This window comes from Myotis davidii, unplaced genomic scaffold (assembly GCF_000327345.1).
Source record: "Myotis davidii unplaced genomic scaffold, ASM32734v1 scaffold244, whole genome shotgun sequence".
Taxonomy (NCBI): domain Eukaryota; kingdom Metazoa; phylum Chordata; class Mammalia; order Chiroptera; family Vespertilionidae; genus Myotis; species Myotis davidii.
This window is the reverse complement of record NW_006294993.1, coordinates 938,074-950,262: the sequence shown is the minus strand read 5'-3', so window position 1 is coordinate 950,262 and position 12,189 is coordinate 938,074. Positions and strand designations below refer to the sequence as shown.

At 61.4% G+C, this 12,189-nt stretch overlaps 1 protein-coding gene across 2 annotated transcripts in view; it reads left to right on the top strand.

The window, feature by feature from the left end:
* The window catches only part of SLC17A9 (solute carrier family 17 (vesicular nucleotide transporter), member 9), a 13,691-nt gene that overhangs the window by 449 nt on the left and 1,053 nt on the right, over window positions 1-12,189 (top strand). Inside the window, exons 2-12 of one of the 2 annotated variants that reach the window (XM_006769533.2) lie at window positions 4,847-5,044; window positions 5,371-5,510; window positions 7,185-7,284; window positions 8,321-8,451; window positions 8,908-9,004; window positions 9,161-9,257; window positions 9,645-9,732; window positions 10,357-10,391; window positions 10,748-10,863; window positions 11,522-11,577; window positions 11,688-11,717. In XM_006769533.2, coding sequence (XP_006769596.1) covers window positions 4,847-5,044; window positions 5,371-5,510; window positions 7,185-7,284; window positions 8,321-8,451; window positions 8,908-9,004; window positions 9,161-9,257; window positions 9,645-9,732; window positions 10,357-10,391; window positions 10,748-10,863; window positions 11,522-11,577; window positions 11,688-11,717 — 1,088 coding nt within the window. The remainder of the gene's footprint in view (window positions 1-4,846; window positions 5,045-5,370; window positions 5,511-7,184; window positions 7,285-8,320; window positions 8,452-8,907; window positions 9,005-9,160; window positions 9,258-9,644; window positions 9,733-10,356; window positions 10,392-10,747; window positions 10,864-11,521; window positions 11,578-11,687; window positions 11,718-12,189) is intronic. The other variant, XM_006769534.2, reaches the window with a different exon arrangement.

Here is a 12,189-nt window from a genome sequence, read left to right as displayed (position 1 = left end):
TGGGGGTGGTGGTGGTTCTGGGACAGGGGCATCTTCCTGTTCCTGGTCGGGGAGGAGCCGGCACTCACTGGCCTGGCCTCACATGCTGGAACTGACCCTGCCAGGTAGGACCACACCGAGAGCATAGAGGAGCAGTTCAGTCACCCCATGGGGCAGTCAGGGGCTGGTCAGAAGGCCATAGGCGGGAGCCTTCGGCGGTGGCTGAGTCCTGCCACCACATGCATGTGTGTGATGTGGGCCAGGTCCCCGAGGGGGTAGGAGGACGAGAATTTGGCAGTAGGAGAGGAAGGGCCCAGGCAGGTTACCCACTCCTTTTCATATCTGTTTTCACTACTGTGTAGACAGGAAGGAGCCGGGAGCCCCCAGAAAAGCCCCCAGGCCACTGAGACACAGCGCTTGCCCTGGTTCTGTGGGCTGAGGACCAGCCAGCTGGACCCCAGGCCCAAAGTCAGGCCCTGAAATTCCAGAGCTTGCCCACCTCCAGGTTTGGGTCCCCAGTGAATCTGCTCTCGGGACCTCCCTGTTGTGGGCAGAATAATGGCCCCCTCCTGCCTCTGCCCCAGCAGAGGGCTGCGGGGAGACCCGAAGGGACAGTCCCCAGTGTCGGGGTCAAGATGACGGCAAAGCTGCTGGGGAAGAGGGAGAAGCCGGCGTTTGTAAGAAGCCCTCGAAAGCCAGGTGGCTCCGGGGACGGCCAGGGAGCGGGGAGTGTGGCCCGAAGCCCAGGCACAGCTCTGGTGTCTCCGGGTGGGATGGGGATGGTTAGCGGTGTGCCTGGACCGGGGTGCTTTGGGCCAGCCTCTCCCCCACTTCCTCCCTCCACAACCTGCTGGTTATGGAGGGAGCCAGGTGGCAGGCCCACTTGGCAGCCAGTTGGGCAGAAGGTTGTGCCCAGGGCTATGGAACAGTCTGCAAACTTCTCTCTTGCGACAGTTTAGTAGCCTGGGCTGGCTTTGCTGTAGCTGCTTTCCTCCACCCGGTGCAAAAGCAGCATGTGAGTCCCAGGGCAGACAGGCAGGACGGCGGTATCCCGGGCGGCCTGTGGGTGCCGGATGGAGTCGTGCTCAGTGGGGAGCAGGTTGCTCACACCAATGACTGGATAATAATAATAATAATAAGTGCTACTGTTGACGCTGCTGGCTCTGTGTGCCCTCTGCTTGGACTGCCACGTCTTGTGCTCACAGCGACCCAGGAGGCAGGGCCGCTCTCCAGCCACATTCCAGGTGAGGGGGCGACCAGCTGCCGTGGACCCACGTGTGCTCTCCGGCTTGCTGCCCTCCTGGCCTGCAGCGCCTGCATAGTTCCCGTAACTGAGTCAAGGGGCCACGTGACCACGTGTTTGTGTGCGCAGATGCTGCTGGCACAGGGCCATTGCAGGAAGCGTTTCTAGTTGCTTCACAGGAGGCATCTGATGACTTGGACTCAAGCTTGAGGCTCAGGGCTGGTCAGAGTAGGCGGGGCTCAGTCGCAGCCTCTCCTGACCGGTCTTGCCACGCAGGGCTGAGCATTCTGGGTCTGGTCACCCCTTCCAGCCAGACATCCTTGTTCTGTGTCCCCAACAGCTTAGGGATGGGGCTGTGGAGGCCTCCAGGGCCTAGGGCAGGGGTGGACAACCTTTTTGTGAGTGCGTGCAAAACCAGCAAAATCTCTTGACTCAAAATTCTTCTGCATGCCAACCCTAATTTTTTGAGAACATGTTACACCTACTTGATATCTCTTAAGGTGTACGTATGTGAAGAACCTTGAAGAAATAATAAAATTCACCTATTATGAGACTTAACAAAATTCATCACTGAGAACAAAGATTCACAAGCGTATGTGGATGAAACCAAAACACTGGTTGGATCTAGAAAGGCAGGGAGAGTTAAGGCAGAGGTATAGAAATTGCTCTTCCCCTCTCTCGTCAATCCATGTCTATGGTCTTTAAGATAACTTGTTATGTAAAATTATTTATTTATCTAAGATGCACCTACACTGAATTTATCTGAAAAATAAAAAAGTCGATATTAAGAAAAAAATTATAAATGGAGGATTATAAGAGAGGGTTTCATGTGCCAGCAAAAGTTACTGGCGTTCCATGTTTGGCACGCGTGCCAGGGTTGCCCACTCCTGGCCTAGGGGGAAAGCAGACAGCACCTTACGCCTCCCAGAGGAGTGCGCATGCCAGCGCCTCAGGCTCAGAGCCCACGTGGCAGAACCCCACATGGAACCTGCAGCCCTGACCCTCCTGGGTCCCATGTTAGACATGGAGGTGGGCAGGGAACAAACACTGCTGGGAGCCCTGGGGCCTTGCAGGTGCCTGGCCTGACCCAACACCTTCTTTGTTCTGTGAACACTGGAGGAAGAGTTGGTGGGAGTGCCCCCTCCACCTTGGCCTCTGAGGCAGGGCCGGCTCCACTGAGACCTGTCCCATCTGCCACCACGAGACTGTTTTTGTCTAGGCTTCTGAGTAGCATTTTAAGAACCAGGAAGTAGGGCCCGGGCATGGCGGCCAGGGTCCCTCCCCAGTAGACACTGAGGGGTCACTGGACCGTTTCCAAGTACAGCACCTGCCCTGGCCTCTGGGGAGGTGCGGCCAGGCGGGGCTCCACGTTTAGCACAGGACCTATTTCCCAGGGGCTCGGGGAGGAAGTTCCAATATGTGAAGCAGGTAGCGGCAGAGGGTGCCCTGGCGCCTCAACCTGTGGCACCCCGCTGAGCACCCGTAGAACCAGCTTGAAATGCAACCTCTTCACTGCACACATGGGGAAACTGAGGCTCAGGGAAGAGACGGGGTTTCCAAGTCATGTCGGGCGTGCACCAGACCATAGAAGCCAGCAGGAGCTTCCCAGCTCCAGACGGGACCTGGTCTGCAAACATGGACATGCTGGGGGCAGTAGGCTGGCGGTTTGGAACGTAGATTCATTCATCCCAAAACCCTTGCACGGTGGTCTCAGGCCTGGAATCAGCTGTCTCTGCTGGTGGGGCACAGCAGCCTCTGTGGGCAGCAGGGAGGGCGCGGTGCCCTCCTGTCTGCCTCCCCCTGAGGAGAAGCACAGTGGCCCATGTGGGCAGGCGGCCGAGGAGAGGGACATGGCTGCCATGCCTCCCTCTGGGCCAGTCACAGTGGCTCTTGTGGGAGCACCCGGACTTGTGGGGCACCTTGCTGTGTACTGGCTCGTGAAGGAGGCAGCCATCATGGGCTCTTCTTCATTGGGGAAACTGAGGCTTGAGCAGGCTAGGCATCTTGTCCCAGGTCCTCGTCCCCCCCAGCCTTGTCCGCAGCCAGGCGTGGGCTCCAGCCGTCCTGGGGTGATCTTGGCCTCACCCTGGACCGTCCTCCCCAGTCGTCTGTGCAGCTCGAGCCTGGGGGGGGCGGGGGGCGGGGAGGACAGCTGGCAGGTGGGAAACTGGCTCTGGGTCCCTGTAGATCAAGCCCCATGTCTGCCGCCCGGACCCCACTTGGTTTCTGGCAGACGTGCCCCCCCCAGCCTCTGCCCCCTGCCAGGTCCCGACAGAGGTTCGAATGGAGGGTTGGGAGTGAGGGGACCGTCCACTGTCCTTCCTCATAGGCATCCTTCCCTACTCGGCTCTGACAACTGCCCCTGAAGCTCCTGCTGCCCCCTCCTGGCCTCCAGGAACCCATTTTGGTTCCTGGCTCCTGGCCCTGCCTTCTTTTCCCTGAGTCCTGCCGTTTTCCTGAATGACTTTGATGTCCACAGGGCCCGTCGATCCAGCAGCCAGGCCTCTCCCCTGTGACCCTCTCCTCCCCTGCAACCTCCTCAAAGCTTCACAGCACAAACACCGCTGCCCCCTTCATCTGCCAGGCCTTTCCCACAGCCTGAGCTCCCCTCTCTGCAGTGTCCCCCCCAGGGAGGACCCAAGCTCCAGCAGGCGGGCGAGTCCAGGTGCAGACAGGACCCTGAACCCCCAGCTTTAGGGCATTGCCACTGTCCAGACCAGCTACCTCCAACCGCCACCACACGCCCAGGGATGTCCCCCACAGCACAGGACATTCGAGTCAGCAGGGTGCCTCCTGCCCGCCCCGTCTCCCACCCACACAAAGTGCACTTCGTCTTTAGAAAAGCTGTAGCTGTGCAGGATTGCTGGCAAGGTAGCACAGCACGCCCTGAGCTCCGCACTGGTGACCTTGGTCACACTGAGGTCCGTGTCCCGTGTTTGTCATGGGCAGTGAGCTGGTGTTGACACAGTTACAAACCAAAGTCCACAGTGCGTTCAGGCCTCTGTAGCTCTCTGTTGTCCCAGGACCCATGGGGCTCCCACAGGCACTGGGTCCTCGGGGCGGGTCTCCCGGGCGCCTCCACCTGCGGCCCTTGGTTTTGGTGACGGACAGCTGAAAGCACCGGCCAGGAGCTTTGTGGATACTCCCTCTGTGGACATTGTCTGACAACCTTCCCAGCAGCCGGGCAGCCTCACCCCTGCCCAGGTTCTTCCAAGGGGCCGCCCAGCACCGCCTGCCCAAGGTCCTCTGCTGGGTGGACCCAGCTTTTCTGGGGACCTTGCAGGACCCACTGTCCTGCCCCGAACCTGTGGTTGGTCCCATCCCAGCCACGGGACCCTCCCTCTCTGCCTCCCAGGGGTCCTCTTGCCAGCTCACCGCCCCCTTGGCAGGTACTAGCTGTCAGCTCCGCCTTCTTGGGCCCTTGGTCTGCAGTCCCGGGCAGCAGCCCCGACCACGGTGTGCTTAAGCTGCCGCAGCCACATGCGGTGCTGTGAGCCTCCGTGTTCACGACGTTCCTGGAGGCCGTCTCCTCCTGGGAGTCAGCAGGCGGCATTCAGACGTTTGGGAGGTGGTGTGCCTTTGTCAGACTCTGACCCTCGGGGCCTGACCCTTCCTCTCCCGCAGGCCTGAGTGCCAGGCATGGACGGGGACGCTGCTGCTGGGCACGTGCCTGCTGTACTGCGCCCGCGTCAGCATGCCCATCTGCACCGTCTCCATGAGCCAGGACTTCGGCTGGAACAAGAAAGAAGCCGGCATTGTGCTCAGCAGCTTCTTCTGGGGTTACTGCCTGACTCAGATCCTGGGTGGCCACCTGGGGGACCGGTAACTGCCCGCTCCCTGCTCCCGGGCTAGGCTGGAGAGCTCTTGGGGGAAGGCCGACTGGGAGCTGCGAGACCTGAGCCCAGGGGGTTGGGGGGCACGGCTACCCTTTGGGTGCTCAGCATCCTAATGAGGGCTCTGGGGGCAGGCGGGACGGAAGACGGGCTGGACCCTGTGCTCTCCCCGGGGCCTCCTCCGCAGCGGGGTGTGGCTCAGCACGGCCCTGGAGAACGGATCCGAGGAGGGGTGGGCTGAGCCCCACCTGGCTGTCTCCATGGCAGGATGTCTGCCCCGCAGCTTCCCCATCACTGCCCTCTTGGCCCCTCCAGGATCGGAGGTGAGAAGGTCATCCTGCTGTCAGCCTCCGCCTGGGGCTTCCTCACCGCCGCCACGCCCCTGCTCGCGCACCTGGGCGGCGCCCACCTGGCCTTCATGACCTTCTCGCGCGTCCTCACGGGCTTGCTCCAAGGTAGGCACACTTCAGGGGCTTCCCTCACTGGTGTTAGACTGTCACCGAGCATGTGTGTGCACGTGTGTGTGTTCATGCAGGCGGTGCACTGTGTATGCATGTGTGTGCTCCTGTGTGCTCCTGTGTGTGATGGGTGGGCTGCTTGGCCTGACGATGCCTTGGCGCCTAAGCAATTTCCGTTTCTAGAAGCATTTCTGTCCTGGCTGGTCTGTTCAATGGTTAGAGCATTGGTCCTCGGACTGAAGGGTCTTGGGTTCGATTTCCTGTCAAGGGCACGTACCTGGGTTGCAGGCTTGATCCCCGGTCCCCAGGTCAGGGCACATGTGGGAGGCAACCAATCAATGTTTCTCTTTCCCCCTCCAACTTTCCTCCACTCTCTAAAAACCAATGGAAAAAATATCCTCAAGTGAGAATTAACAACAACAACAACGAAATAAATAGAAGCATTTCAGAGTCTGGCACGTTCTAATGTCAGACGTTCTCCTGCCAAGACGGCTACTCCTGGGTGGCAGCCAAGTTGCTGTCTAACAGCCATCAACACCATGAGGCTGCAGGCATGGTGGGGACATGGGCTCCCATGCCCTGGTCACACTGGACTTCTGGGGAGAGTCCCCAAAGACCCCCGTGGCGGTGCCCAGCCCCCGCTCCAGGGAAGGGATGCCCTCTGAGCACCAGCTCTGTAACGTCCATCTCCTGGGTTCCCCGAGTGCATGGGTTCTGGGCCCTTCCTCACCACATCGCCTCACCTGCTCCAGAAGGGACCCCTGGCACCCCCTCAGATCCTGGCAGGGCATGGGCATGGGCCCTAGGACCCCTGTTCTCCTGGAGTTGGCCTGTGCCTATTTTCTGACCAGCCCCACCAGTCTGGCCTCTGTGCTCCCGTGAACCCACCCCAGATGGTCACCCTGTGGCTCAGGGCTTGTGCTCAGGGTCCTGCCGACCGAGGTCCCAGAGCTGGGCTGTCGAGCGGCCCACGGCTCAGGTTGTTTCTCTCCATCCTGGAGGCCAAAGGACTTTTCTGATGTGCTGGTCTATGGCCCATTATGGGGGACAGACCAGGCTCCAGGGCATCTGTCACCCTGGGTGGCTGGCACTCTGGTGGGCAGGGCCAGTGCTCTGAGGGGAACCAAGTCCTACTCTGGTCCCCAGCCTCTTACAGCAGGACAGGCAAGAGCTGAAGTTTTCAATGCAGTTTTTTAAACACGAGATTTTTAAACAATTATAGATTCACAGGAAGTTGCAGAGAAACATATGGGAAGTTCTGTGCTCTCTCCCGCCGCCTGTGGTGACATCTCAAGTAGCTACAGGGAGGCGTCACACCCGGACCCAGCACTGTGGTTCCGAGGCCATCAGCTCTCACCTGTTGTATGTGCAGCGTGCGTGTGTGTGTGTGTGAGAGCATGTGCTAGTGTGAGCCAGTGGGTGTGTGTGCAGGTGGACACACCACATGCATGTGCCAGGACTGTAGAGCTGGTGTGGAAGCCAGGGTGAAGGTGGCAGAAGTCTTTCCCACCAGCGCCTCTCATCCACGCTGAGCATCTCCTTAGCCAAGTGTTGCTGCTGGTTCCTTGGGGCGATGCGAGCTTGAAGGACACCCCAAGCTTGAATAATCCCGACGGGGAACTTCCCAGCCGGCCCTCACCCCCGGCGGGCTGCACTCTCTGCTTGCTCCAGGGGTTTACTTCCCTGCGCTGACCAGCCTGTTGTCGCAGAAGGTCCGGGAGAGTGAGCGAGCCTTCACCTACAGCACCGTGGGGGCCGGCTCCCAGTTTGGGTAAGTCCGAGCCTCGGGGGTGGGGGGAGACAAAGTGCGTGGCCCCAGCAAAGCCCCGTCGGTGGTGGCACAGGCCACGTGGGTGCCCCTGTGGCTCCAAGTGACTGGGTCCGGCTGGTTCTGTGCTCCAGGCAGTGCTGTGCACAGGTGCTGGCGGCAGGCAAAGTGGCTGGGCTGTGCCTCGTGCGCCAGGGCAGCAGCACTTTGTTAAGCTCCCTTTCACATGTGCTGGTGGAGCCACATTTGGGGAGTGGCCTCCGATGGGAGTGGCCTGCACTCGTCCTGGCGGGCACAGGTCACATCTGGAAGTGAGAACCTGTGCCCTGCCCGCCGGCTCTGTGTGGAAGGACAGCTCCAGATCCTGATGGGCTTCCTGACCCCAAGGTCCACGCAGAATTTAGAGGGGCAAGGTGTGCCCCTGGGTGGGCTGGGGCAGCCCAAATAAGAACCCAGGGTGCCCAGTGCAGTGTGATGTTCAGAGAAGCAATACAGGACAACACTCCGCATTTCTCTGGAATCCCGCTTCACCTGGGTGTCCTGGGCCCATGGCGGGGGTAGGGAAATGGAGGCTTAGAGAGGAAGTGACCCTCACAGGCCCAGTGGCCTCAGTCTGAGCCCAGCTTTTTTTCTCCTTTACTATCTCCTGGCCAAACCTTGGCAGGTGGGGTGGTGGAGAAGCAGCCCCTGAACAGTGATGTTTGGGGGTTGAGGCCCCAGGGGTTGGGGGTTTTGGTTTAGAGAGACCCACACCGCAGTTTCAGAACTCCTTCTTTTTATTTATTTTAAAAATATATTGGTATTAATTGAAACCCGGGCATGTGCCCTGATGGGGAATCGAACCATGACCTCCCGGTTCATAGGTTGATTCTCAACCACTGAGCCAGGCCAGCCGGGCTCAGGCCCCCTTACGGGCCGAGGAACCAGACAATCAAGTACCACAGCGCCCCGTGCCCTGCCTCAGCCACAGGGCTGGGAGGGTCCAGGCGCCTCCTTGCCTGGGTGAAGCCGAGTCATGGCCACTGTCCTCTTGTTCCAGGACGCTGGTGACGGGGGCAGTGGGCTCCCTGCTCCTGGACTGGTGCGGCTGGCAGAGCGTCTTCTACCTCTCCGGCGGCCTCACCCTGCTGTGGGTGTGTTACGTGTACAGGTACCTGCTGAGCAAACAAGGTAACTGCGGCCGGGTAGGCACAGCCTGCAAATTCGGCCGCCCAGGAAGGGTGAGGGCCTGGAGCCTGGGCCCCTCTGGCTGCCACCAAATGTGAAAATCACAGAGCAGCCCCAGCTCAGGGGACCAGGGGCTGCAGCTCAGCCCCAGACGAGGACCTCAGAAAACATGCCTGCGCTACCTGCCCCCCCGCCCCGCCCGTGGTTAACACCAAGTTCAAGCTGAGAGGTCTGCAGGGGTTAAGGCAGAGGCAGGGAGCTGTGTGTCAGATGGCAGAAGAGGGGATGGGGGCTCAGGGCTGGGGGAGGGGGGAGGATCAGAAAAGTGGACCCTCGAAGGCACTGGACAGAGTGGGAGGGACCCCCCACCCCCGCCCCATCAATGGGTCTTAAGAGCAGAGCAGCGGCCATCCCCTGATTCCAAGCAGCTTTCACACAGGCACCCCTTGCTCCCTCCAGACCTCATTCTGGCCTTGGGCGTTTTGGCGCAAGGCCTGCCAATGGCCAGGCACACCAGGGTTCCCTGGAGACAGCTCTTCCGGAAGCCTTCTGTTTGGTGAGCTGGCTGGGCGGGGTCAGCTGGTGGGGCAGGGGCAGAGGGTGGGGACACTGGGTGTCCTTAGCACTGACCGGTCACAGAGCCATGGTCTCCCACGGTCTCTGGCCGCCCTGGGGGCTGGGGACCACGGACCTGAGAGGCACCCCCCTGCAGGGCGGCCGTCTTCTCCCAGCTCTCAGCTGCCTGCTCCTTCTTCATCCTGCTGTCCTGGCTGCCGACCTTCTTTAAGGAGACCTTTCCCAGCTCCAAGGTGGGTGGGCGCCTGGGCTCCGCAGGGCGAAGCCGCACCTCCTGGCCAGCACCACGCCTGTGTGCAGAGGGTCCTGCCGTCCCGCCCACATGGTCCTGACCCCTGACCCCGCAGTGCCACACTCAGCCCCGGCCTGGGACTGGGCCCGCCGTCCCTGACGGTCATTTCTGAGGACGGCCCGCAGGGGCCTGATGCGAACGGGGTGTCGCCTCCGGTCCTGGAGGCCAGGACCCCCTGATTTTTAAGAAAGCACTGAGCTAAGGAATGGGGAGACTGTGCTGGGGTCTAGCCCCGTGGGGTGGGTCAGGGAGGCCCAACCCCAGGGTGAGGATGCGGTGAGGGCTGGTGCCAGCCTGGCTGCCCTGAGACCCGCCTCCCTCTCCACAGGGCTGGGTCTTCAACGTGGTGCCCTGGCTGGTGGCGATTCCCGCCAGTCTGTTCAGCGGGTTTCTCTCTGACCATCTCATCAGTCAGGGTGAGCCCTGGGGCTGGGAATGGGGGAGCCATGCCTGGACTCACCCCGCGGTGGGAGGGGGAGGCGCCCCTCCTGGGCAGGCAGCCACAGCGATGGGAAGAGGCCATGGCCCCTGAGGACCAAGCTGGGAGAGTGAGCCCCCAGCCCTTCAGAGACAGCGGGTGACCCCTGCCTCAGTTAAGAGTGGACTTGGGGTGCAGCGAGAGGATCCGAGTCCCCCTGTGACTGGAGTTCCCTCCCAAGGGCTGGATGCAGCCCCCACCCTCTTCTGAGGTGGAAAGGGCACCTTGTGGGGTCAGAGTCGAAATCAGGTGTGAGCGGGATCCGAGGGCACATTTTAACCGTCAGAACGGCCTTCCTTCCACGCACCTGCCCAGCCTCCGCCTCGGGTCCTGGGAGCACAGACGAACCTCAGAGTGGATGCACCACAGCACACACACAAGTGTGCACACACCTCTCCCACGACACAGAATATCACGGCTTGAGCCTGGGGCCTCTCCCTGCTCCCTCCTGCAGCTCTGCCGGGGGCGGGCGGGGGGAGGGGTTCCACTGTGGGTGCTGTCGGAGGGAGGGGTCAATGCAAACGGTGCAGTGGGAACGTGTCCTGGTCTCCCCTCTGTCCAGGTTATAGAACCATCACCGTGCGGAAGTTCATGCAGGTATGGAGGTCGTGGGATGGCTGTCTTTGGACATCCTGTTTATTCCTGGGACACGAGGGTTGTATCCCCAAATCCCCTGACCCAGAAGGTGGCTGGTGTAGCAGGGCCGTTGGAGGGTGCCCTGGTCGTGCTGGGGCCCGTGTGGCCACCCCTCCTCGGAACTGTGTGAGAGGCTCTCTGTGCCCTTTTGAGCCCCAGCACCCATTTGGGGCCTGCATTTGCTCACATCTAATGGCGTCTGTCCACTTGAGGTTCAACCAGCAGGGATAGCTCACCCCACACACCTGCCCCCGCCCCCCGGGGCGGCCCGGGCCTGGGAGGGGTACCCCTGGCCTGACCCTAGTGTCTGTCTGCAGGTGATGGGCCTGGGCCTGTCCAGCGTGTTTGCCCTGTGTTTGGGTCACACCTCCAGCTTTTGTAAGTCTGTGTTCTTTGCATCAGCCTCCATCGGCCTGCAGACCTTCAACCACAGGTAAGGGCCCACGCTCTGCCCACCAGAGACGCCCATCTGCCCTCGGCCTCCAGCACTGCAGCCTGGTGCGCAGGGGCAGCCGCCTGGCTCAGGCCATGTGGAGGGCTGGCCGTGGCAGGTCCACGCACGAGCCACAGAGGCAAACGGTTGTCTGGTATGGGTGGGCGTGGACCTGGGCCATTTGAAGAAACAAACACTGTGCTGGGGGCAGGGCTGAGGGAGGGTTTGGGGGAGGCGGCACCTCCAGGCAGCGTCTTGTCCACCGGGAGGAGCAGCTCATCCAGTCCATGCCCATCCGTGGGCGGTGCCAGTCCTTCCAGTGCCCAGCATCAGCCCCGTTTAATCAGAGGGACTTCACGGGGAGTCGTTTCGGGAATTGTCATTTTTCAGATTTATGGACCTCAAAGGAGTGTACATTCGGCAAGCTGGCCTTCTTGTTTGTTTCATCCTGGGAGTGGGGCCCTAGGCTGTGTCACTACCCAGACGGGGAGCTGGGAGCTCAGACGGCCTACGTGTGGCCGAGCGTCTGGGCACGGCCCGGAAGCACCCGCTGGGCTGCCCTGAGCCCCCAATGGTCTCCAGGTGCTCAGAGGCCTGCCGTCAGCTCCATGGATGGTGGCTGCCCGTGGTCACCTGCCACGTGCTCTCCTCCCCACAGCGGCATTTCTGTTAACATTCAGGACCTGGCCCCGTCCTGCGCTGGTGTGCTCTTTGGTGAGGACCCTGGCCCCTGCCCGGAGCCTCGGTGGCTGCTCTCAGGTGGGCTGCCTGGGAGGGTCATGGTGGGACCCCTCTGATGGTCTTCCTCTCTGCCCTGTCCGCAGGTGTGGCCAACACAGCTGGGGCCTTGGCAGGTGAGAGGCGGGCGGGGGTCCCCTGCGGGCGGTGCCCGGGATACCCCCTGGCTCCCCACCCCATGTCCTCCCACCACCCTCTGGCTATGCAGGGTGGGGCGTGTCACCCTTCAGGGGGGTCCAACAGTGTCAGATCAGTGTGGTGGAGGCACACCTCCACGCTGTCCAGAGAGAGAACAGCTGCATTCTGCAGCGTTCACCTCCCCCGCACTGTAGGGTTCACCTGCCCTTCAAATGTGAGTCAAATCCCCAAGGTCCCAGGTGCCCGTGCATCAAGTGCCTGGATGACGGAACACGGCCCTCCCACCGCCCCAGCCCCGCGGGAGGCACAGAGGCGGCCTGTCTCCTGCAGGGCCTGGGAGGCCTCTGCCCCCTGAGACTGGCCGGCCTTCAGATACCGAATTTGGCTCTCTCTTCAGGCCCCTTTCCTCCAGGTCCCCCCCCCCCCCCCCCACACCACACCTCTCCCCCA